Source organism: Gobius niger (genome assembly GCF_951799975.1).
Source record: "Gobius niger genome assembly, chromosome: 13".
NCBI classification, from domain to species: domain Eukaryota; kingdom Metazoa; phylum Chordata; class Actinopteri; order Gobiiformes; family Gobiidae; genus Gobius; species Gobius niger.
The window spans coordinates 3,448,385-3,475,788 of NC_136864.1; the positions used below are offsets into that span (position 1 = coordinate 3,448,385).

The following is a 27,404-nucleotide window of genomic DNA, read 5'->3' on the forward strand; positions in this document are numbered from 1 at the left end:
GAGGTGGCAGTAGTGAGTATATCCATCCATCCTTCCGTTATCTTCCACTTTTCCGTTTCCGGGTCATGGGGGCAGTTGTTGGAGCTGCCCAAATCACATTGCACCAGCCCCTTATTGCTCCTCCTGCAGGTGGTGGGTCCACAGAAGGACGGCCTCTAACCAAGCCTGTTGGTCTCTCATAAGGGGCTCCTGAACCGCTCTTTGTCTGGCCTGTCACCTAGGACCTGTTTGCCCTGGGAGACCCTACCAGGGGCACGAAGCCCCGGACAACAGAGCTCCAGGATCATTCGGACGCTCAAACCCCTTCACCACGTTAAGGTAGCGGTTCCAGGAGGGGTAGTGAGTAGAATATTACTAAATTGTATCTAGCCCCTTTAACGAGCACTTTGGAGCAGGGATTGACCGAGAGATGGAATTAAAGTAAAAAAGTAAAGCACAACAAAGATGGACTGTTATGTTCGACCTGGCAGCTCGCTGTGGAGACGGACAATAGGAGGGCTATATCTTGGGAGGAAAAGGGATGAACTGTGAAGGGAACTACCTGCTCTGGAGAACTGAACTAATGCTGAGACCAAGAAAAAAGCTCATTCATTATAAATGTATGAACTTTTACTGGAATAAATCTCTTCCTCCTGAGAGAGGTTTGAAGCGTCTGGATCGGTTATCTCTCCTACGCCGCCGACACTTCCCTTCAAGGCCAAGCCATGGAGCTAAACCAAATAAGGACTAAGCTCCCTGGGTCAATGGCCGGTCATCGTGTATTTCCCAAGTCTAGATGTTTTTATATTTGTGCTTTGCCATTATCTTCTTTTGTCACTGGAATCTCAGTGCAATTGATACGGTTTTTTTTTTTCACAAAGTGAGACCACTGACAGTACATTTTTTCCCTTCATATTTTTGTCAGTAAACTAGAGCAAAAGTTTCAAATTGTTTTCTCTACGTTAAACTGTCTTCATGATTCACCTGCATTGTCTCGCCTTAATCTCACTTTAATCCTGGTTTCGTCTCTGCTTTTGTCCTGGTTGTATGTTCAGCTCACATTTGTTTACCGTTTGGCGTGTGAAAGCAGAAGTGGTCACGTGACTGGTTTATCGCCCGACCCCTGACCCCCCGCGGTCGTTAGGCAGGTCACTTCCTGGAAACGGTGTAGTGCGATTAAAGGACAAAGCATATTTATGACCGCAATAACGCAGTGGCCTTTCCTCCAATCGGCTCGCAGATGAATGTCGCGCGGCCCCGCTGACCCCGCCCCCTTTCATTACCTTTGATCAAATCTCACAGCTGCGCCTCCGAATGTCACAGTGTATTACGACGCCCCGGTTCAGTGTCACAATAATGTCAATGATTTTTGCAGCACATATTGATTCTTTGCTCGATGAAGAGAGTCCAGAAAACCACGGTCAAGACCTCGCTTTTCTCTGACCGCCACACTCATGTACCCACCGTTTCATTTATTCATTTAATTTAAGGCTTTTTTTATGAAAATGCAGCAAATATGACCCTTTTATTTTGGAAAAACCCGCAAATAAGGCTTTTATTTTGAAAATGTCATACGTTTTAGGTTTTTATTGTGAAAATGCTGCAAATATACGGCTTTTATTTTGAAAGCACAACAAATTGAAGGCTTTTATTTTGGAAACACCATAAATTTAAGGCTTTCATTTTGAAAACACAACAAATTTAAGGCTTTTATTTTGAAAATACTACAAATATAAGACTTTTATTATGCAAATGCTGCAAATGTAAGGCTTTTATTGTGAAAATGCTGCAAATATGACTTTTATTTTGAAAATGCTGTAAATATCAGACTTTTTAGTATGAAAATGCAGCAAATTTAAGACTTTTATTTTGAAAATGCAGCAAATTTAAGGCTTTTAATGTGAAAATGCCACAAATATGAGGCTTTTATTTATTTTTTAAAGCCGCAAATATAAGGCTTATATTTGGAGAGGTGGAATGATTTTTTTTTTTTTGAGAAAACATGGCGTCTTCCACAAAGGATTTGACCATATTTGAATTAGAGGGTCTTGTTGGGGAGATTCCATGTGTGTAATATGGATCCCAAACATGTGAGAGTTCGGGAATGGATACACGTTTTTTTTACTTTGACTTTAAAACTAAGCTGTAAAAGGAGAAAACTATCTCAAAATCTATGTCTGTTTTATGTTTTCACCTGCCGTTCTCGCCGGTCTAGATAAAGCCATTTGAATCCAGGTCCTTGTCCTAGTATTGTGTCTTTCATCATCCTCATGTCCCTGAGCCGGTGTGTACATTGCTCTGAGACACTGCCATGGATTTATGAATGAAACGCTGCTGCAGTGTGAAGAGGCTAATATGACTCAATAATCTCTGACCCAACACTGCCCTCAATATACACTCCACATATTATCTGTACTGAAGGGGCTAAACCAGGACAAAACCCGCAGGTGATGGTTTATCCTTTGTTTACATCTCATCTTCCTCGCTGATTTTGAAAGAACTTCCCACTCATGTGTAACTACGCGTTGAAGATGTCTGCACTCTTCTCATCCGACTGAGCTCCTGAAATCCTACACTCTGCTCAGAGCCCTGTGGTCAGCTGATCAGCTCCTGTTGTTTGTCCCTAAAGCCATAGCCTGGATAGGACAGCATCCTCTCTGTGACTCCATTGGAATCTTTACAAAGTGTCCTTCGGAGTCAGTATTGCGGGAATGTCAGCTCCCCGCCATGAGGGCCAAAGAGAAGCACTTTCCTCGCACGTAAAAGATAATGCACAACGAGGTGTCCATTATCAGAAATGACTGGACGACGTGATTGCTTCCGTGATAATGGACACCTCACAGTGCATTATCCCACGTGGTCCCACAAACAGTTTATTGGGGCCTGTTCTGGGCAGGATATTTCACTTTTTAAGATGTTTTAAGATGTGAAGAGGGAGCTGAGTCGGGGGGCAAAGCTCTCGATTTACCGATCGATCTACGTTCCCTCCCTCACCAATGGTGATGAGATTTGGGTAATGACCGAAAGGACAAGATCGCGGATACAAGCGGCTGAAATGAGTTTCCTTCGCAGGGTGGCTGGGAGCATCAAGCGAGATCGGGTGAGGAGCTCAGTTACCCGGGAATTTTAGGCTAAAAGAAGAAAGCAGACGTAAACTGTAGAACAAAATAATACTGAACCATCTGACAGGGATAATCAATTTCTTTCCTTTCTTTTAGTTCCAACAAAGGTTACATTTCCCGACTGAGTGGAGTTTGCATGTTCTCCCTGTGCTTCTTTATGTTTCCTCTATCACTTAAAACATGTACAATATGGTCCCCTCTAGCCCTTGACAATAAGATTCTGGGACTTTCCTGGTGAAAGCAGAAGGGGTGAAAAAGCCTTTGTGAGAAGTAATCAGCGCATGGAGACGGCGACAGCAGAGGCGAGGAGGGAGACAATGGAGCAATCTGGAAGAATGGCCTAATCAGAGGAGAGTGAAGGGGGCGGGGCTACAATCGGCTCAATGTAAACAACGCAATTTGCCGAATTCCTACAGAGGGCATGAACATGAAGACGCCACGGATACGGCAATCAGCCACAACAGCACAAGGTTTTCTGTGATCATTTATCCCAGAGTCAAGTCCCTTTACTTAGTGTCATTGTCAACTCTGACGCACATAAAGCACAGATTCGAGTCAACTTTTTCACAATGGTCTGACAGCCGGGTGACAAACTGAACAAAAGTGACATCGGCCCAAGGTTGTTTGCCAGGTGTGCGTATAATTGTTGTTATTTTTTGCCTTGTATTTACCAAAAACAAGGACAAAGGGTCAAAAACGAGGATACACATGAATTCTATGATAAAATATATATATAAGTATATATTATACACTGTGTTCCAAATTGTTATGCAAATTGTATTTCAGTGTCAAAAAGGGAACATTTTCAATTAAACTCATGGATGGTATCGTGTCTCGGGCTCTTTGAATCACTGGCATTAATCTCTGAGACCTGGGATGATTAGTTTTCAGGTTAAGCCCAGTTAAGGGAAAAAACTACTGAAAAAGGATGTTCCACATTATCAAGCAGATCATCATTTTCAAGCAATAAGGAAAAGAAAAAGGATCTCTCTGCTGATGAAAAGCGTGAAATAGTTGAATGCCTTGGACTAGGTATGAAAACCTTCGATATTTCATGAAAGATTAAGTGTAATCATCGTACTGATAAGAGATTTGTGACTGATTCAGACACACACGGGTTTGTGCAGATAAAGGCACAATATGGACCGTTTCTGCCAAACACATCAGATGAATAGAACAGCTGCTACAAAGCAACAGACAGGTGTTTGAAGCTGCTGGTGCCTCTGGAGTCTCTTGAACATCAAGGTGTAGGACCCTCCAGAGGCTGCAGTTGTGCATAAACCTTCTATCCGGGCCTCCCCAAAACTGTTCATTGAAGCTGAAGCAGAAACGGCTGCAGTGGCTCAGGAATACATGAGGACTCATTTTCAAACAGTCTTGTTCACGGATGAGGCCGTGTGACCCTGGATGGTCAGATCAATAGAGTAGTGGATGGTTGGTAAATGGCCACAATGTCCCAACAAGGCTGTGACGTCAGTAAGGAGGGGGCGGAGTCATGTTTTCGGCCAGAATCATGGGGAGAGCCCCTTTTGGATCACTGAAGGTGTGATAATGACCTCTTTCTGACTGACCACTTTCTTCTATGCTACAAAAAGAAGAGCCGTGTTTTCCCGAACAAGATCATCTTCATGCATGACAACGCACCATGTCCTGCTGTAAAGAATACCTCTGCCTCACTGGCTGCTATGGGCAGAAAAGGAGAGAAACCCATGATGTGGACCCCCTCCTCCCCTGACCTCAACCCTATTGAGAACCTTTGGAGCCTCAAGCAAAACATCTATACCGTCTGCAGTCTCAAAGCTTTTTAACATCATTTAGTCACACGGTGAAGTAGAGGTGAGTGACATGTCTCCGTGGTAACGCTGAGGGGAGGGGCTGACTCTCTCCTTTGGATACTGTGACAAATATATCCCTCACAATCTTACTTGTTTCCTTTACTGTAAAATCGTGAGATTAGCAGGAGAAATGACGGACCGGGAGCATCGCGGGACATGGGGTTAATCGGGAGAGTCGATAAGCATTTATAAATCCTGGAATATTCCACAATGTGGCTTTAATTGAGGTATGGGGTCACAGACATAAGTTTAGTGCCGGAATGAACTCCTGAGAAAAAAAATGACAGAATATGCAAACATAAATGAAATAAAACACGTGAGGTACAACATTAGAACTCAGGCAAAGAGAGAAAGGGTCAGAGCAGCAGGATATGGGCCTTAAAGAGCGGAGCTGTAGGAGTATGTGCAGATAAGGCCCAGACCGGACGCTCCGATGGGATCAGTTTCCTCTGACATTTCCTCCTGAGCTGTGTGTCACTTTCTCCACAGCAAAGCGTACTGTACTTCTCTACTTTCAAACAAACATTCAAATAATAATGTGCTCCGACAAACACCAGCGTGCTCCTGCAGAGATGGAACCGGCGACCAAAAGGCCACGGGGTAAAGGAACAAGTGGAGCACTCAGAAGGCCTGGCCCTGGTGTTGTGAGAGCAGGGTTTAATGAGAGCTGAGTGGTTTTCTTCACGCCGTGTTTATTAAGAGCAAACACAGTGATGAGATAATGTGTTAGCGCTGTGAGCTAATGGACGAGGGTGGGAGCAGTAAACAGAGGGAGAGGGAGAGAGAGTAACAGCATGAAGCAAACAGAAGCTGAGCCAGTGTGGGACGACAACAACCTCTGCATCGTGAGTCCTGGTTCAAAGCTAGAAGGTCCCGGGTTCGATTCCCGCCTGTGTGGAGTTAGCATGTTCTCCCTGTGTGTGTGTGTGTAGGTTTCCTCCGGTTTCCTCTACCACTAAAAACATGTACAATAGGCCAGAATGGATGTAGTGTGTGAGTGGCTGGTTGGTGGTCGGAGGGGCAGATGGCACAGACTGGTAGCCTCACTTCCGTCAGGGCAAATATGGCCACAATCGTAGTCTACCCCCACCGAGTATGGCGTGAGTGGACAGTGTGGCGCTTTAATGCAGGCTTGTAAAGCACAACACAAGTGTAAGGCATTATTTTTATAATCAGTCCTGGTTCAGTTAATCGTGATTATTACAAAACATTCTGTAATCCTCATAATTCTGAAAATAGTGTGGTCTATCTTTTTACTTTATTTCAAAGAATGACTCCACATTGTTTTGCAAAATAATCGTTTGAATAATCATGATTTAAGTGACACTGGAATTCATCGCTGCAGCCAGGGGCCGGAGGGTGTCCGGTTTGGGAGCCTCAGAGTCTCATCTCTGCTGTTTGCGGACGATGTTGTTCTGATGGCTTCAACGAACCAGGACCTTCAGCACGCACTGGGGCGGTTTGCAGCCGAGTGTGTAGCGGCCGGGATGAGGATCAGCACCTCCAAATCCGAGGCCATGGTTCTCCACCGGAAAAAGGTGGTTTCCCCTCTTCGGGTCGGTGGGGAGTCCTTGCCTCAAGTGGAGGAGTTCAAGTATCTCGGGGTCTGGTTCATGAGTGAGGGACGGATGGAGCGTGAGATCGATAGACGGATCGGTGCGGCGTCAGCAGTGATGCGGTCGCTGTATCGTCTGTCGTGGTGAAGAGGGAGCTGAGTCGGGGCAAAGCTCTCGATTTACCGATCGATCTACGTTCCCACCCTCACCTATGGTCATGAGATTTGGGTCATGACCGAAAGGACAAGATCGCGAATACAAGCGGCCGAAATGAGTTTCCTTCGCAGGGTGGCTGGGCACACCCTCCGAGATCGGGTGAGGAGCTCAGCTACCCGGGAGGAGCTCGGAGTAGAGTCGCTGCTCCTTCACGTCGAAAGGAGCCAGCTGAGGTGGCTCGGGCATCTGTTTCGGATGCCTCCTGGTCGCCTCCCGCGGGAGGTATTCCAGGCATGTCCTAGTGGGACAAGGCCTCGTGGAAGGCCCAGGACACGGTGGTGGGACTATGTCTCCGAGCTGGCCTGGTGTCGCCTCGGGGTCCCCCCAGAACAGCTGGAGGAGGTGGGTGTGGATCGGGAAGTTTGGGCATCTCTGCTGAGACTGCTGCCCCCGCGACCCGGCCCCGGATAAAGCGGAAGAAAATGGATGGATGGATGGATGGAATTCATCGCTGTTTTTTTTTGGCTAAAATAAAACTGTTTTTGGTTCAGTCTGGTTTGTTAATGGCCTTAGTCCTACATGTTTATCTGATTCCCCTTTAACATACAGTATGAGCCGCTCAGATCCAAGGATTGCATTCTTTAACAGTTCTGGCGAGCCTTCATTGTTGACCTGGTGATCGCTGCCTGCTTAATTCTTACTTTTAAACAATGTTTTATTCTGTTGCTTTGAACTTATTTTCATTCCCACAGTGTGTAGCTCACTTTGTGCTACATTTATTATTATTCAAATATTTTTTATTGCTCAATAAACACAAGAACAATAAATACAAAACGCGATAAGTCGATGCTCACAAATAAAGACAAAGACAGCCGTAATAAATTAAATGGTTTCAAAGATAAAGGACAAAGGAATAAATGAGAAAGGAATGAGGGCTATACGCTGAAATCCAAACTGATAACCGGTTGCCAGATCTTGTAACATGTTTGGAGGGAGCCATTCATAGTACGTCTTTTAGCCATGTTGTTGCTATTTCCTCATCAAAAACACCCCCAGAGTGTTTTTTGACTTAATTCACGCAGTTCTCACAATCCTCCTGAATCCTGGTCTGAGCAGCTGTTCACCCTCAGCTGGAAAACCAGTTGTTCCACTGTGACGTCAGAGCGAAACGGAAGTGCTCGACGTCTGTAATGTAATGTCTTAATTCTATGCTTACGGCCTGATTCTAATTTGTAAAACAGCTTTTTTCATTATTTCTGTCAATAGGAAAAAAAAGGAAGCGTCTGAACAGATCTCATGTTTGTACTGAAAGCTGTGAAGAAGGAGCTCTTTCTAACCTACTCTGGACACACCTGTTCTTTTTCCTTACCTAACAATAATGGCATGGAGAAAAAAAAAAGCATGTTTGGATACGAGAGGACAGAACTTTATTCAACCTTCCAAAACAAGAGGCCACTCAACAGAAGTTGGAGTTTCTCTCCGGGATTTGGCGACTATCAGCCAGAATAGTGTTTTTCTGTGACTGTCTCTGATGGATGTTTGTGAACCTTCACCAGAACCAAAGTGGATTCACTTTTATTACCAACGCGAGTCCCATAATGTAAACACTCGATGGACCAGAGCGGTGGTGAGTCAATCCAAACATGTGTTAGTGTGTGTGTGTTAGCCATTTATGAAGCTGTGCTGCAAATGTCAACTCCTTATAACTGCATCGTGAAGTAACTGCATAGTAACTGCAAGTATCTGCATGAGCGGAGAGAGGGGGCGGAGTTAACTGAATCCAAGCGCTTTGGCTTCCGGGTTGGAAAAATACCTTCAGAAAACACTCATATTTATCAAAAATGAGCGCTCCACAGTGGTAGAGGTACAATATATCATATAAATGCTTATACTTTACTTTGGAATGGCTAAAATAGCAGATGCAGATCCTTTAAATGTTCTTGTTTTTTCGATCAAGCACTTCAGTGAAGGTGAAACCCTCATTACCAAGTTTGTTGCTGATTTGCTTTGAAGTGTTTCATTACCACATTTTTCTGTGTGAAGGAGCACCCGCGTCGGGGCGTGTTGCAGACCTCAGCAGATACTCACAGGGTCATTAATAAGTGCTAATTGGAGTAATTAGTTGAGGAGGAGGAGGAACTACGAGTTACTTCTTATGTTCAGTCATCGAAGGCCTGCGTTCACGAAGATCATCTGAATATACAGTAATAATATTGACTAAATGGTGACGGTCCAGACGAGGACTAAAGCCTCGTCTGCTGTCGCTCACCCGCAGCTCTGATCCACCGTGACAGCGATCTCCATAAATATCCTGGATGTAATCAGAGCGGTTCCTCCGTGAGCGTCAGTCAGCCACGTGCACGCTCATGACAGCCCACGTGCACGCTCCTGACAGCCCACGTGCACGCTCCTGTCTGTCCTCGTGCACGCTCCTGGACACAGGCCTTGATTTACATTGATGAAAGGGTTATATGAGCAGCAACACAGCTCCTGGCTCCTGTCGGGACATAGAGTGCAGTCCGAACAGAGCAGGAAGGATGTGCTAAAGGCTCTGTACCTGGAAGATGAAAATTAACTGTTTTTTGTGAGTCATGTGACAAAAACGCCGCCACATTGGATGATGTCAGACTGAACCTGAATTGCAGCTACAAAGCTACTAAACTGCTCATCTCTCCTGCCTTTCCCTCATTATCATAGATTTTACATTGACCTACTGGCAACAAGGGAAGTTACTGTATAGCCAATTACATTAGTGATACTGTATATTAATGTTACAGTAACACTTAATACAGTAATGATACTGCAACATGAATTACAGTTAGTTACTGCAATGTCGAACAATAACATATTCTTATTTATGGTAAATTTTATAGTCATTTACTGTATGTGTTTCTGTTGGGTTCTGTTGTACTTTTTACAGTATAATAATGTAACTGTATTTAACAGTAATTTACTGTATCACTCAACAATTTCCCAGAATCCTTTGTGAATTGCAATTTGCAGTATTGCTGGGCTACAGGTGACATCACAGCGTTCTAAAGGCCTATAATATTATATAGAGCAGTGGTTCTCAACCTGGGGTCGGGACCCCCAAGGGGGTCGCGAGACAAATTTGGTTTCGATAAAACATACATATTCTAATTAGCATATAATCTAATATTTTATTGTAGCATGTGTTTGCTATTTTACCAGAGTGCCATTTTTTGTTCGTAGTTTGATTAATTTCATTTTAGCCATTTGTTTTTTTCTTTGTTTTTAAGAATTATGTAGGCTAGTGTTCCTATTTCTCACGGTGTGACCCGAGCGGGGGTCACAAACCCCTTTAACTGTTATAAAGGGGTCTCGGCTCCAAAAGGTTGAGAACCACTGATATAGAGATAAAAATATTTTGTTTTTGAGGACATTGTTTTGTACAGAGAGATCATGGACCCAGTGACTGATGTTAATGATCATGTTTGTAATTCATACATTTTCTTTTTAGTGTAATGCTGTTAATAGGAAAAACCTGAAACCCAGCAATAATAATGTCGATATTAGAGTAAACCTTTGCAGTGCAGGAAATACTCCAACCTCGGGGTCCGGCACACGAATAGCTTTATTACGAAGTATTTTGCCTAAAATGCCTGGTTAGCATCTGTGATTAGCTTACAGGTCTCCCATAATGTGATAAGAAAAAAGACAAAGATGGGTGTAATTATTATCAAAATGCAGGACTGAGATCTGTCATTGACCTAAAATTAAATGAAATAACAACACACCATCATTTGACATCATGGGGGGGACGGGCGATGAACCAAAGAGAATCATCATTTCAAAAACTATCACTAAGAACCTGATGATGCAAACCTTTAAAGAAAACATTTTCAGGTTGTCCACACAAACACAGAGAGTGTTTGAGGCGAAGGGACACTACTAAATCATGCCATATGTAAAAGAGCATGAAACTGCCAAGCGCCTCATCCTCATTACAATCATTTGTCCCTCCTGAGCCCCCGTCCTCCCGTGTCCCCGGGATCAGATGATGGAGAACAGGAGGAGAGACGGCTCTGATCTGATTTGACGCTGAATCTAATCTCTGCCATTAACGGGACCAGAGCGCAGCTGCAGCCGCTCAGGTGAGGCGCGGGGTTTCCATGACGACCAGGTCCCGACTCAATGGGGGGGGGTCCGGGTTCAGGCTCTGCTTTATTCCTGGTTTACTCCTGCATCAGTTTTAAGTCCTAGTTCTATGTTTGGTGTCCATAAAGCGCAAGGCATCTCCCCGACAACACTCTGTAATCCAAATATGGTCATTTCCTTTGTCAAAGACGCCAGGCACTAAAGTCCATGGAGGTATACGGGCCGGTTTACTCAAAATGTGGTTTTCATGACACTTTTGCAACAACATCTCCCACTTCAGCAGCTCAAACTGACTCCGAGCTTCCCAGTCTTGTGCTAAAAGGCCCTATACGTGATTTTTTTTTTTTTTTTCTTCTGGAACGGAATGTGTTTTGTCCTCCTTTTAGTATAGGACAGTTTGGAATGAGTTGGGATACATCTGACATTTTAATTTAGTGGCTTCCTCTTGCATTGTTTGTAATAAAAAAATGCAGGTATAGCTCGTTTAACCTCTTACCCCCACCTGAACCGAGCACATTTTCTCCAGTCTGGCATTACCCAAATCTAAAAGCTTCTGGGGGGAAAAAAGCGTCAAAATAGAGACAAAAATGAGGATGAAAACACATTTAAAAAGTGACAAAAAAGAATTGGAAGCGCAACAAAAAAAAGGGACAAAACTATACAAGAAAGTGGCAAAAAGGTGACGATAAAGAACCTGAAAAAGTGATGACAACGCGGCAACAACATGAGGAAAAGGATCCGTTAACATCAGGTCTTAGCTTTCAAATGAGGCGCTACACTGGCCTATAGGCTGTGAGCTCTATGAGGTTGTTGTTTTGTTACGTGCTTTATAATATATATTTATGATTTATTGAGTTTTGAACCCACAAAAACAAGTAAAAATTGTACGTTTTTGTACAAAGGGACTAGATGCAAGTTGGTCATTGTATACTCACTACTGCCACCTCAGGACTTACACGTAACTGCAATGTTATATATATTAAGCTTGTGCATGACGGCACACCTTTTTGAGTGACAGTGCAGGATTTTAGAGGCAGTTGTGGTGAAAAGGTCTGAGCTCATTACACATTAGGACATGAAGGAACATGAAGGGCATCTCTTATTTACGTCTTATCATCTCTAAATATAGACTTTTCCCATTAACCTGTGATGTCTGGGTTTAAATCCGGGTTCAATCCCAATAGTTCTGGATTAAACCTGGTTTGGCCCGACTCTGGTCCTGTAATCAGGTCTAAACCAGGACTAAATAAGGTCTTCATTTGGACTAAAGCCTTTGTTTGTCAGAGTCACTGACCTCTGACCGTGACCCGCCACAATAAAAACTCCACTCCTCGCCCGTCTCAAAGTAAAACAAACCATGTGAGTCCACTTGGGCCGAGCTGACGGATCGGTTTGGTTTGGGGCCAGTTTGCGGAGTCTGTTTTCGGAGCAGACGGAGAAACGGCGACGAGTGAGCGGTGATTAATCACAGCCGGTGACGTAAAAAAAGCGACGCTCGGGCTGAAGCAGGACTGTGTCAGAACATCCGTCAAAACGCCACGTCGGACGCAAACGGAGTGGAAAGTACGTGAGGTTACAACACCAAACTGACGCAATTCAAACCTGAGGGAGGAGGGGTGCCCCAGGGCTCAGTCCCAGGCCCTCCTGGCTTTAAGGCTTTTCAAATGTACTTTTAGGATATTTGACACACATGTTAGAGATTAGATTTGAACCTCTTTAGTCCCGCCTTCACCAGATCTAAAAGGTCACAGCCTCCATGCCGGAGGAACAACTCATTTGAAAGCTAAGACCTACAGAACTCATTGAAACAGATCTTTGTCACTTTGTTTCCACTTTTCTCTCTTCTGTCAGTTTTCGTCACTTTGTCGTCGCATTTTTGTAATTTTTTTGTCACTTTTTCATCACATTTTTGTCACTTTTTCATCACATTTTTGTCACTTTTTCATCACAGTTTTGTCACTTTTTTGTCATTTTTTGGTCACTTTTTCATGACTTTTTCATCACATTTTTGTCACTTTTTCATCACAGTTTTGTCACTTTTTTGTCATTTTTTGGTCACTTTTTCATGACTTTTTCATCACATTTTTGTCACTTTTTCATCAGTTTTGTCACTTTTTTGTCATTTTTTGGTCACTTTTTCATGACTTTTTCATCACATTTTTGTCACTTTTTCATGACTTTTTCATCACATTTTTGTCACTTTTTCATCAGTTTTGTCACTTTTTTGTCATTTTTTTGTCACTTTTTCATGACTTTTTCATCACATTTTTGTCACTTTTTCATCACAGTTTTGTCACTTTTTTGTCATTTTTTGGTCACTTTTTCATGACTTTTTCATCACATTTTTGTCACTTTTTCATGACTTTTTCATCACATTTTTGTCACTTTTTCATCACAGTTTTGTCACTTTTTTGTCATTTTTTGGTCACTTTTTCATGACTTTTTCATCACATTTTTGTCACTTTTTCATCACAGTTTTGTCACTTTTTCGTCATTTTTTGTCACTTTTTCATCACTTTTTCATCACATTTTTGTCACTTTTTCATCAATTTTTTGTCACTTTTTCATGACTTTTTCAATACATTTTCATCACTTTTTCATCATATTTTTTGTCACTTTTTCATCACATTTTCGTCATTTTTTCATCACTTTTTCATGAAATTTTTGTCACTTTTTCATCACATTTTTGTCACATTTTCGTCACTTTTACATCATATTTTTGTCACTTTTTCATCCCATTTTTGTCACTTTTTTGTCATTTTTTGTCACTTTTTCATCACATTTTCGTCACTTTTTCATCACATTTTTGTCAATTTTTTGTCATTGTTTTGTCACTTTTTCATCACTTTTTCATCAAATTTTTGTCACTTTTTCATCACATTTTTGTCACATTTTCGTCACTTTTTCATCATGTTTTGTCACAGTTTTGTCCCGTTTTTGTCACTGTATTTGTAACTTTACTGTTTTTCTTTAGTTGCTTTTTTTCCACGTTTTCATCTCATAGATTTGTGTAAAACCGAACTGGAGAAAATGCGCTCAGTTAAGGCGGAGGGTCAGAGGTTAAGTTCCAGAGACAACAGAACGAGCCAAGGTTTTCTGTGTGGAGCAGCTCAGCCTCCATCTGATCTACAACACCTCATCCCCAGAGCCACCTTCTCCAACGATCTCGCAGGGGCTGGAGCCCAAGGGCCCATCATAGTCAAGGGCCAATCAGAATTATGGAAAAACCTGCCTTACCCAGAGGGATACTGATACTCCGTACCCCGCACTGGCTTCCAATCCAACAACGTATCCACTACAAAATCTGCCTCCTCACTCACCAGTGCATTCATGGATCTGCACCTCAGTACCTCAAAGATCTCCAGACCGTCCACACACCATCACGATCCCTCCAAAGCTCCAACAGCTGTCGCCTCCACTGGCCTAGGACTACGCTGAAACCCATGGGCATTTCAGTCATGGGCTCCCAGGAACACCCTGCCTGACCACCTCAGGGCTCCAGTGTCCATGAGTGTCCGGGTAAAGTGTGTTATAGATGAAATCCATTATTATTATTATTATGTAGGAGTAGCAGGGTTAGGGTTTTTGTGGGATTTAGGGTTGGGGTTATAGGCTAGGGTTAGGGTTTGCGCTGAGGGGGAGGCCTATATTCTATCAAATATGAAGCACTTCTGCAGATCCAGCATCGATCTCTGTGATGAGAAAAGAGGAGGACGACCCGTTTCCGATCAAAACAGAAATCTGACCCAAACATCTGTCTCATCTTAAACAGACCTCCTGAGTCCTAGAAGAGTTTGTTTGGTCTGAGCGCACTAACGCCCACAGTTTACAAGCTGGAGTTTGACGTAACTCTGACAGATCCCTTCTACATCCAGGAGGCTATAGCGTCGGGCGCACTAACAGGAAGTAAACAGGGGAAATGCTCGCACTTAGGGTACAGGCACTTCCTGGTTAAGAGGAAACATCTGGATCCTCAATGGCCTCTGGAGAACCTTTGGACACCCCTTTAAAGCAGCCTTTCAGTAGGTTACACAAAGTAGACATGTTCACTCTCCTCTCACTCTCTCTCCCCCTTTCACCGTTCTCTCTCTTTTAATCTCTCCCTCCTCCCCCCCGGGCTTCTCTGTTGCAGTAAGTCCTGGTTTAGTTCCAGCTCTGAGCTCAGGACCAAAGAGGAGCCGACTCGAGCTCAAATTGTTACCAGCTGCAGTTTTTACATCACTGCTCCATCTGCGCAACACGAGGAGGTCAGAGGACCACCAGAAATATGGACATTATCATAGAAAAGGACAATACAGGGGGAGGGCTGAACTTTGTCCCAGTTCAGACCCGCTTTAATGCTTTCGTTTGTCCAACAGTCCAAGTTTCATTGTGGTCTGTTTGGTATTTCATTATGGTTATTTTAGCTTTTTCTTGTGTATTTTAAGCACACAGCTTGTGCACCTCAAAGTGGAGGGAAGTCCTTGTAATAAGGAGATCATGGACACATTTAACTGTTCAAACAGTATATAATGCTATGGCTCATGAACCCGTCAGACTGGCCACATCTTGGAAGAAACAACAGCTGATAAGTGATGCTTCAGCAGATTCAGCAGATATCGGCTGAAACACTTAAACAACTCTAATCCTGGTCTCTGATGAAAAGAACATCTGTATTATTAATCAGAACCTCAGGATAACATAAGTATTTCACCTTATTGAAACGGTTCTTTCCCCTCTCCAAGCCCTGTTTTAAACCACAAAGACTTGGTTTATATCTATGGACTTCTCAGTTACATTAGGTGTGTCCAAACCTTTTTCACAAACTTTTTCCCTGAGGGCTGCATGTTGAAGTGAGGTTTAAACTGTTGGAATGCGGTTCTGTCTGTTGTTAAGGTTTTTATCGAGTGGAATTATTAAACTTGCTGTATCATCTCCTCAGAGCCGGTGCTGGCCCTTCTGGGGCCCTAAGCAAAAATCCAGACGGGGCCTTACCGTACACGTCCCATTATTCGATGAAGAATCCATTAGTGCAAGGTAGGAGGGGAACATAATGACCTCAATTCAGGCCCCGTCCCTGTGTGTTAACCACTAACCACTAAGCCACTGTCAGACTGGGATGTAGGACTATTAGTCTATTTCCCAACTTTTTAAAATGGCAAATGGTCCCATTCTCGCACCTCTGGTCCCCGACCCACAGTTTGGGAACCGCTGATTTAAAACTAACTGAAACCTGCACCTGACTGTTATTTCTGTCTGACCACTGAGCCTGTGAGTAGACTCATTATAGATTGTGCACATTCAGAGAACCAGAGTTACTGTGAGTAACTGGGCTCATGAGACACCGTGTGGATTCAACTCCCCTTTGAGACAAATGGGCCACGAAGAACGGTTTTACCCTCGTCTATTCGCCAAACTACTGTCCTGATTCTCCGCTAGAGACAATAAGAAGAGAGTGTGTGGCCAATGCCCCGAGTCCACAGAAAACATGAGAGCAGCGCCCGGGACACGGGTGACACCAGGAGACAGACGGCTGAGCGGGGACACTCTTTGGAAGTGACCGGGGGAAGGTGGTCGGTCTCTCCTGCTCATCAACTTAATCAGACTGCTCTGTTTCGGTGTTATATGTGGCAAAGTAGGCGGAGAGTGAGTGAGTGTCAGAGCCTGTCCCGTAACAACGCGTTGATTAATCAGTGAAACAACCCCGTAGTTTAACTGAGATGTGAGGCCCTTGCGGCTGCGGGGCCATACACACCTTACATAGTTTGCGTATAGGAAAAATCATCTCTGCATCTCCTGCCACATCAATTGTAATACTGAGGGCTGCATTTTGGAGAAAGTCTACTCTCCTGCCTCGTCTGACTAACAGGAGGTTCAGCTGGGAGGGGGGTGTGATATGGCTTTCCTCTGAGCCGATTGCCGACCTGCCTGGGCCGTTTGTAGTCAGCGAGAAACAGTCTTGTCAATAGGCTCAAATATATGCTGCCCCTGCCTCGGAAACGAAATGTCAGTCTTTCAAAAGGAACATCTACACTCAAAGCCGCACATTACTCGTCCAACAAGGACAACATGAGCTAACTTTCACCAAGCACTGCAAGAAAATCTCAGATCACACATATCGGGTCATTGCAAGAGGGAGAACCACGTGATGAACTGGGACAAACCCAGGGAAGCCATCGAGATCAGGAAACGTGCATCAACATCAATGAACCGGGACGATGGAGCGTACACCTTATCCCACAGCTGGGATGCCGTCCTGGAGAAGGTGTCAGCCAGGGCCTCAACAAACCTTCTTTCTTACTAAAAGAACCATCTTTAAAGGTTGGAGATGGTAAATGGATTGTTTTTGGGAGACCAGCAAGTAAAGTGTTTTAGTTAGCAATTCTACTGACAATAAATGGACAAAAAGGGGTGGATCTTCGCCATGTTTCTGAGGTGGTAAAAAGGAACGGTTAGTCCAGTGCTGGTTTTGTTGCGGTCTGTTCGGGAACATACTGCTCATTCTCTCCCTCTGACATGCTTCGACCCTGGTACCTCGCAGGGCCTTGCAGCTGATATCAGGACTGCGATAGGCCCAGAGCCAAAGGAAACTCTCTTAGACTCGACCCTACGGCCTTCTCCCGGCTCTGAACCGGGAAGCGACGGGTCTCAGAGGCCTTTCACAAACAGGCACGTTCACACGAATCCAGGGCGTCTCATCTGAGGAGGGAATGAGCTCCTTGTAAGAAACCCTGTGCGCTCCACCTCGTGATTCACTGCAGTGTTACCACAAAGGGGATACTGGCAGTCGATGTATTTAAATGTGTCAAATCGAATTGCAATATTTGTCAGAAAAGAAAAGAGAAGTCGATTATTTTGTCAAAATCGTGTAGTCTAAATTTACAGGCAGATTTTGTAAGAGCTTATTTTTGCAGTCAAGCAGTATTTCAATGAGTGCCACAATATTGGAGAGAAACTATCTGTATCGTAGCTACATGATAAGGAACGTGCAGACACAGCCAGAGCTTCATAATGAATCTGCAGATGGAGCGCTGAGTGCTGATGAGTTTGACCTCAAACATGACCTCTTATCTGTGGAGTGCATATTGAAGCAGAGCGTATATGGAGCTGACACCTGCACGAGTCTGTTACTGTGGAGGGAAAACCTGAAACCACTTCACTTCCTGAAACCACTTCACTTTGAAGCTGGAATATTTCATATTTGGATGTGGAGTGGGCAGTGGCTTGATGATTAATCTCACTAGACTGTGTACTTTAATGTTGCTAACAACACTCTGTAAATGTACGGGCAACACCGGCTCGAAAATCGCCAGGACAGAGGCTGGGATTTACAAAATGTGTATAAGGGATGCAAGGGTCCGATACTGGGATCAGATAACGGAGCCAATACTGGATAAAATACGACATCAGGTATCGATGCCAAATATCCGATTCCATTAGTGTGTATTGGTTGCTCCGGACCGGTGGCAGTCAAGTTGCAAACATGGTTTTCTGGCCAGAGACACCAGGGGGAGATGAAAGACCCTCCAATCATCCCATTAACACTTGTATTACCCCCAGAGGGACAACGGAGAGGATTTATTAAGGTAAACACGTTACTGGCATAATGTATTTGTAATGCACAAGTTATACTGATCAGATTAATGTTGTGAGTTTGAGTCGTGAGCCACGGATATTGTAGAAAAGTCCAGTGATCCTTGTTAATGTTTGTCCATTACAGTTTATTCATAGATATATTTATTGATCTGTAACATCTCGTTGCAAGAAAAGATAAGACTTCATTGATCTCACAATGGAGAAAAGAGGACCATAACAGTCACTTTTAAAGAAGTCTCTTATTGGTTAATATCAGATCAGCGGACACTCAAACCCCCATTATTATAACCTGGACCCGTGAAAGTATCATTTAATTATAGCACAGGCACCGGTGCTCAATTCATTCATTTCACCTTCCACGTTTATAGAGTCCAGTTCTTCAGAGAGTGCCAGCTGAGGTCTTATCCAAGATTACAGTATTGTTTTCATTTTTTCATTTGTAAAATGTCCGTGCTGAGGCTCTTTCTACACAGTAAAGCACCAGGTCCCAGTTTCACAGCCTCAGTCACGTCTCATTCACAGACGATAATTGCGAGAGACAATTGTACCATGGGTTAATCTGATTTTCTGAGAAACTCATCCAGTCTGGAGGATAATCACAAACATGAGTCTGTCATGCAATTACAGAATCCGTATAAGCCTCTGAATCAATGAGTCTCTGTTCAAACACTGTCACGACGGAGATACAAAGGCCGGTTAGAAAAACGGACCCAGATTCGAACATTGAGACCACAACATTATTTTAAAGCAGACTTGGAGCGACCCCTGAGTGACTGACCGTGGTAAGTGCGGTTCCACATCCTCCCGGTCACCTCAGCTCCGCTCGGACGCGACGCTCGCAGGATGTGGTCCAGCCCCTGGTGCGGGACCGGTTCCAGGGCCGGGACGGACCCGGTTTTGTTGAACTCGATTAAGGACTCGTTCAGAGCGTGGGCGTAGAGCATCAGACCATCGTAGAACCCTCCGGCAATGATGTTCATCTGAGAACACGGCAGGAACCTCAGACAACCTACACTTTACATACCATGTTATTATCAGGCCTGGTTTAGGCCTGGTTTAGTCCTGGTTAAGTCCTGGTTTAACACCAGTGTAGTCCTGGTTATTCCCTGGGTTAGTCCTGGTTTAATCCATGGTTAAGTCATGATTTAGTTCTGGTTTAGTCCCTGGTTAGGTCCTGGTTTTGTCCTGGTTATGTCCTGGTTTAGTCCCAGGTTAAGTCCCGGTTTAATCCCTGGTTATGTCCAGGTTTAGTCCCGGTTTAGTCCTGGTTTAGTCCTGGTTAAATCCCTGGTTAGGTCCTGGCTATGTCCTGGTTAAATCCCTGGTTAGGTCCTGGTTATGTCCTGGTTAAATCCCTGGTTAGGTCCTGGTTATGTCCTGGTTTTGTCCTGGTTTAGTCCTGGTTTAGTCCCGGGTTAAGTCCCAGTTTAATCCCTGGTTATGTCCTGGTTTAGTCCTGGTTAAATCCCTGGTTATGTCCTGGTTAAATCCCTGGTTAGGTCCTGGTTATGTCCTGGTTTAGTCCTGGTTTAGTCCTGGCTTAGTCCTGGTTTAGTCCTGGTAAAGTCCTGGTTATGTCCTGGTTTAGTCCCGGGTTAAGTCCCAGTTTAATCCCTGGTTTTGTCCTGGTTATGTACTGGTTTAGTCCCGGTTTAGTCCTGGTTAAATCCCTGGTTAGGTCCTGGTTTTGTGCCGGGTTTAGCTCCGGTTTTGTCCTGGTTTAGTCCTGGTTAAGTCCCGGTTTAGTCCTGGTTTAATCCTCACCAGTGTGTCTTCTACATTGAAGTTGAATTTCTCCTTGGCGTCGGCCTTGAGCTGCTTCACAAAGTCACTATACTCCGGGTTCTGAGGTTCTCTGTAGGTCACGATCTTCACGCTCTGAAACAAACAATATTCCATTACTTTGTGCATCAGATGCCCTTCCACCCTCCCATACTCCTGGGCAGTCGGGATGATTTATTGTCTTTACAAATCCGTCGCTGACAGTTTGTTTCTGTCTGTCAGTGTGAGAGATCGACCTCTCTGCGCTCACCTAAGGGGGCGGGTTGCCAGGTCCACGGTTAAACTGCGGACTTGAGCTGCTTTTGCCGCTGGTGAAAAATCTGTCTGTGTTATTTTTCCCTACTGTTTTCAATTTATAATGCTTTTTCATTGAGAGAGAAGGAAAGAGGTGGTTTCAGTTCAATCCCATGTAAAGTAAGTAAAGTCTGTTTTGTAATGGATTCAAAGGGAATAGCAACCTGACTTCCGCTATATCCACTTCAGACAGTCCCTCATATTACGTGATTGCGAGAAATGATGCAGTAGATCTTGCATCTCAGCTTTCACCTCCAGTTCCTCTAGAATCAGTGTTTGTTTCTCCTCTTCTTTGCGAACAAGGATGTTGTCCCTTTACCTGCCTGGACACCGGGACACTGGACCATGTGTGTGAATAATTTCACTCTGACATGTAGCTCTTGACCCTAATAATAATCTGTTGGTCTGACACACGCTCAAAGCCACTAAGTGTGACTGTGACGTCTGAGTATGATCTCCTTGTTTGTTAGAGGGAGCGGAGTGTGTAGAATTCAGAAAACACATTTAATTCCCAGTGTTTAATGGTCATAAAATGTCTAAAGTGGCTGATAGAGTTCGGGAATGTGACGTCATATCGCTAAGCATTATGGGTTTAGCAGCCATTGTATGGATACATCTGTGTTAGATGTATTTACCAGCAGTATCTCAGCAGCTAACGGAGTCGTTCCACTGTTTTTTTCTCCACTTTTTATACTGTTTTTAGCTAATGTTAGTCTATGGAAATGTATGCTAACAGCTGCAAAGATGGCGGATCTCCATGGTAACTGTGGACATTCCCGAACTATATAAAAAAAAATGTATGTCTTGCAGAGAATGGTGAATGTCTTGTACCCAATTAAAACATTTGATTATGATTTGCACAAAATCAAGAAAATCACAGTATTTTAATTGGTTTTGAATTGGGGTCTGAACCATGTTACACAGTGCATGGGTGAGGCCCGGTCTTTGGAGGGGAGGACGGCCCGGGTTTGGACACTGCACTTTACCAACGCATGCTTGCCACCATTTTTAACTTTTCATATAATCAGGTTTTATTTGTTTGTTATATGGGCCATTTGTAATTTAATTGTAATTAAAGATATTTGGGACCCGGCAATGGAAAAGCGGAAGAAAATGGATGGATGGATGGATGGATGGATGGATGGATGGAGTTTATCTGTTGTTGGTTTTATTCAGACACGGCACCTATATATACCTATTGTATACTCTCAATTCAATTTTAGTTAATAGTCTTTTTAAAACAGCCACATCCACTATTTTCAATCAGCCCAACTTGTGACAATGATGAACTAAAAGCTAAAAGTGCAGCCTAGCAATGAATGAATGTAAAAGGAACATCCTGTCTTCTGTGTTTCTAGGGAGTGGCTTTAAGTGATTTTAAGGCAGGGTCTCCCAGGGCAAACAGGTCCTAGTTGCCAAGAGAGACCAACAGGCCTGGTAAGAATATGAGGCCGTCCTTCACCTGCAGGAGGAGCCATAGGGGCTGGTGCAGTGTGATTGATCCGGCAACAGACAAGTGGAAGAAAATGGATGGATGGTTTGATTGATTACACTACCTATTCTATCAATTAAATGTTAGTTCTTAGTCTTTTTAAAACAGCCACATCCACTATTTTCAATCAACCCAACTTGTGACACTGATGAATGAATGTAAAAGGATCATCCTGTCTTCTATATGGAGTGGCGTTGTCGGGCTTTAAGGGATTTTAATGTAACAAATTGGTACCACCACCTTTCGTAATGCCACACCGACACATGTCTTTGTAGGAAAAGCATGTGTAGCTGGCCAGGTTGGGTTTTTTATGGTTTAGTCTTGGTTTAGCTCTGGATTTGTCCTCATTTAGCTCTGGTTCTGTCCTGGTCCTGTCCTGGTCCTGTCCTGGTCCTGTCCTGGTCCTGTCCTGGTCCTGTCCTGGTCCTGTCCTGGTCCTGTCCTGGTCCTGTCCTGGTCCTGTCCTGGTCCTGTCCTGGTCCTGTCCTGGTCCTGTCCTGGTCCTGTCCTGGTCCTGTCCTGGTCCTGTCCTGTGTGTTCTGTCTCTGCTGCTCGTGCGCTCCGTGTGCGTTTTGTGCATGTGGTTTTATGGCTGCCTGTTTGGCACAGATGATTAGATTATCTCAGATTAAGCCGCAGCGATGGAGGAGACCGAGCTCAAATGCGGTTACTGTGACGTCAGACGCAGACGGGTAAAGTTAAATCTTCAAACAGGACAAAACAAATATGTAGAAACAACTTGATGAGAGCGAGGGACGTAAATAATGTCCTCTACTGGGACTTCAACCCTGGGTTAGCTCGCACACTGCCTGATAAAACTAAGTCTCCCCCCAAAAAGGTCACACACTCTTATATTTTGTTGTAGCTGTCATGGTTTGAAGGAGGAAAAGAACCTAAAGCCCGGTGATGAAACTGAAGGAACAAAAACTGAAAAGAACCAGGGCTAAACAATGAACCGACAAGGGAGACGAGGCTTTAAACACATGAGGGAACAAGACACAGGTTCAGGGTTCAGATTTGGACCCTATGGTGGCCGTTCAGGATGTCCAGGTCGTCAGCTGATCTCATTCTTTGGGCACATAAAGGCTATATCCACACAAAGACAAAACGCTTCTATTTTCAGAAACTTTCTTTGTAAGCCTGAAGCCAGCTTAGTAAATGTGTGCGTCCACATGGGTCGACTCAGGTCTGTGAAAGCGGTGCAATTCATCTTCCAGGCCTGTGTGAGGCGCTGTGAGGCTAACACAGATGATAAAGCAAGATGTCGAGGACGCAGTAAACTTTTGTGGAATGTAAACAGTGAAAATGAAACTGATTCAAGGATTTACAGAAGAGACGAGGAGGAGAGTTTATTCTTCAGACGTAACGGGACTAAAGACCGGACTTTTACTGTCAGTCCAAAAGCACAGACTGACTCATGTTTTTCTTCTTGTCACCTGTGGCTTGTGGACTGCAGTGGAGCAAAGAGGAGCAGAGTAAAACCATTATAGATCCATGAGGAAAACTCATTATAAGGTCGGTAGATTATGGATTACAGTCACCACTCTGGAGCTGTGATGTCATCGCTTTATTAAAAGTTGCAGAGACTCTCCACTCTGGGACCTAGTTTGTAAAATGTTCGCTTACAGACCCCCAAAACACCGGACGAACATCGTATGGACGATACACTGGACTGGTCAAATATCTTTGGTCCTCAGCTTGACAAAGTGTTGCTAAACCTGATCAACTGCAGCAGCCCCAGATGATAACAGTTATAAGCCGGGTTGCCAGATCTCAGCAAGAATGTCTGTTGAACCGCCCAAAACCCGCGGACATATGGCGCGGCTTGAATGTGCAATGTTTCTTATTAGTTTTATAGAGGCCGTGCGCTCTATAAACCCTCAGTTCTCAGAGCCTGGGATTTGGGATTTTGTCATTTGAAATAGTGATTTTAATCAATCAAACGAGAAAAATAATAAACATGAAAAACCATGCCGTGCCACGTACTGCGACCAAGCAGTGCTGGGTTGAAGCTACACTAGTTAAATCCAGGTTCTGACTTTGTTTTCTTCAGTGGTGGTGTAGTTTCTCCCAGGTTTTCCATGACTGAACAGACCCTGGTGTATTTGTGCTGTGAGCGTGCTAACATGTGGATTCTAAAATAAACTAGTTTCTGGTTAAGCCTCTCTCTGGGTAGGCGTTACCTGAAATGCTTCCTTGGCGATGTGGTCGTATTCGTCACCTCGGACCCAGGGTGTTTTGGGCTCCGAGTTCAGGCTGTCACCGAACACGTCAATGTAGAAGAAGACGTACTGCTCATGGGGCAGGTCAGCAGTTCGGAATTCAATCATCAACCTCCTGAAGACATCCGGCGAGCAGCAGATGAACATGACTGAGGACACACAGGAGAGGCTGTTAAACGAGGGTAAAAAAACACCACCTCGTGACATCATCAGGTAGAACAGTGTGTTGAGTCTATAACAATTAGCACGGGATGATGATGACCTGAAGACCTCAGACCTCAGAACTTCATTCATGCTCAAAACTGAGTTAAAGGGATATTTCAGGATGTTTGACATAGGGCCTCATTTCCTAGTTATCCAGAGTGTTGCTGATTTCTGGAGATTTTTTTTTGTAATTCATGCAGTTCTTTTATTTGAAGAGATTTGTGGCACTAGGCTAGTGCATTTCTATGGTATCAGCTAGCCTGCATTAAAAACAGTCTGGCCTGCTCCAATAGTATATAGAGTAATTTTTGGAATATAACTGACCTTGCATCACATAAATGATCGCATTTTGAGGGACTATTTTCTAGCAGATAACTCTGCCGCCGTGTAGCTTATACAACCACGAAGCTGATGCTGCTCAAATAAAGGTTATTTTAAATGCAAAATGGTTAAAATTACTCTATTGATACAGATATTTATATGGTTAGTCTGGTGTTATAAGTGATTTGCCTCAGTGTGGAGCGGGTCAGACTGTTTTTAATGCAGGCTAGCTGATACCATAGAAATGCGCTAGCCTTGCACTAGCCTAGCGCCACGAAACTCTTCAAATATAAGAACTGCTTGAATTACAAAAAAATCTCCAGAAATCAGCAACACTCTGGATAACTAGGAAATGAGGTCCTGTGTCAAAAATCCAAAACTAGTTAGAGGCTCGAGTTGCCACTGGTCACGCACATGTCTCTGAGACGTCCCCTGGAGATGAGGTGAGTCTCCTGGTAGTCTAAATAAACGGAATTGTTTTCAGCGGAGATCAGTGGTCTCTGCATGGTCTGTTGCAAATACTATATGTTGTAGTGAGGAGATCTCAAAGACACTCCATACTCTTTGAGGTCTCCAGGGGATCGGGCAGGTCTCTGAGACATTTCAGCGACGTCACAGAAACGTCTCACAGCTTGAGGTCAACAAATAGTGATTCACATTATCTCCAGGGGACAAATTGGAGACATCTCCATGCGTAGCAGCAACTCTAGTCTCCAACTAGTCTCTAGGCCGGTGATGTAGGCTCTTTGTATGTGCGAGTCAATCCAAGTTGTGCGATCCAAGTCTACGCAACTCTCTCCAGGGAGATAGGCCCATGATTCTGCAAAGAAGAGTGGGCTGAAACTCCTCCTCCTTTCCTTTTTCACACAACACATGTGTACATATAGAAAACACAAGTTTAAACTCCAGTTTCCTTGTTCTTCCTGATTGAACGAAATCATTGTTTTTCCCACTTAATTAGGTGAGTGCGGTTGCCATGTGTCCTGTTCACAGCGTGGGGCTGATGAAGCTGTCAGTGGAGGGGACAGACAGGAAGTGGCTGCAGCAGACAGGAAGTGTTGGTCGTCAGCCTCCCGCAGCGCTAACACCCGGCTAACGTAAACGGATCCGGAGCCTCTGATTGGAACCCCGGCAGAGGCAATCAAAGATGGAGTCAACGGCGACGATCAAGTGGTTTGATGTGTCAGATGCCCTCCCGTCCTCCTCTGTTGGGACATTTCGTATCAAAGTATCACGTAGTTCACTGTGTCCCAGCGCGGTCCTCTGAGGAGACAGTGTCCTGATGCCCGGCGTAATCTGAGAGGACGCTTCCTCTGACATCTGCACAACAATCGATACCAGACTAAACCTGGATCAGAGAGAGGGGGAGAGGACAGAGATGGAGAGGAGGGGGAAGAGTGCAGAGATTGAGAGGAGGGGGAGAGAGCTTGGCCTTGTCCTGATTTAGTGCTGGTCGAATGACGTCAATAACTGGAACCATCAGGACATTTCCCGGTGTGTCAGAAAATATGAATTGATAGACTGTAGGGTTGACAAATTCCGGATATTTTCAACAATAGAAATTTCCCATGGGAATTCAAGGGAATTAACGAGGAATCAATAGATCTTCCAGGCATGTCCTAGTGGGACAAGGCCTCGTGGAAGACCCAGGACACGGTGGTGGGAGTATGTCTCCGAGCTGGCCTGGTGTCGCCTCTGGGTCCCCCCAGAACGGCTGGAGGAGGTGTGCCTGGATCGGGAGGTCTGGGCATCTCTGCTGAGACTGCTGCCCCCACGACCCGGCCCCGGATAAAGCGGAAGAAAAATGGATGGATGGATGACCCGGCTAGAGGCAAATTATACAATTATTCCCCAGTTTTCACGCATTTTTTGACAGATTTTTTGGAGATGAACCCAATATAGTAAATTTGCAGATCTTCCACACATTTCTGTCCTGTTTTCTGGATCTAGATGACAAATATGTTCGTATAGGTATCGGAAAAAGTATCAATCAGGTATCGGTATCAAAAACCAAGTATCGCACTGAGGTACTGAAAGGTTGGCTTAGTGCTTTTTGATCAGTGGTCTGTAATAGGGAGTCTCATAACTCCCCTCCAAGTTAGTTCAAGTTGGCAAAGTGTCGCTGTGTGAGTCAAGAGACCGTCACAGTCCTGTAACAAGGTCGACACGCCTCATCAGAACACTTGTATCTCACGCTTTTCCCTTTAACTGGCACCAGCTGCGTCCCTGGCACTGGAGCCTTCCCATAGGCGAGGACTGGACTAAATCAAGCCATAACCGGAGCAGGAGGAGGAAGTTCTGTGCTTTCACACTTTGCTGCTCTTCGGGGGCATGTTTCTACAGCACAAACACACAACAGGGAAAAAGAACTGACACCTCCAACCTGCGAGTGCGAGAGGGCGAGGAGTGACACATCGCTCTAACTCAGAAAAAGTAGTTACTGGTTGTACTTAAAGGGGCAGAACTCTTAAATGAATGTGACGTCATGTTGCACATAGGTATAGTTTAGTGATATGGGAAGTGATCCTGAATCTAGCCTCTGTGCCACCGTGATACTGCCTCCCCTTCTGGTTAATATAGAGCTGTAACTGTAGACATTGGTGTTGAAAGGAGCAGCGTGAGGTTTTCTCTCCGAAAAGAGCCATGGATCTCCCGTTGTGAGCCACTGATCTGTTGAACAGCGTGATGGAGATCGCTAAGAAGCCCAGTGCACAAGAGAAACATGGATCTTCTTTAATCCAGCTGTG

The 27,404-nt window shown here is 44.3% G+C and overlaps 1 protein-coding gene across 2 annotated transcripts in view; it reads right to left on the minus strand.

Annotated features, from left to right (window-relative positions):
• The window catches only part of LOC306972953 (atrial natriuretic peptide receptor 1-like), a 62,902-nt gene that overhangs the window by 14,435 nt on the left and 21,063 nt on the right, over positions 1–27,404 (minus strand). For both annotated transcript variants that reach the window (XM_079569695.1, XM_079569694.1), the window contains exons 3-5: positions 24,094–24,281; positions 20,107–20,220; positions 19,121–19,322 (exon numbers count right to left, since the gene is read on the minus strand). In XM_079569695.1, coding sequence (XP_079425821.1) covers positions 19,121–19,322; positions 20,107–20,220; positions 24,094–24,281 — 504 coding nt within the window. The remainder of the gene's footprint in view (positions 1–19,120; positions 19,323–20,106; positions 20,221–24,093; positions 24,282–27,404) is intronic.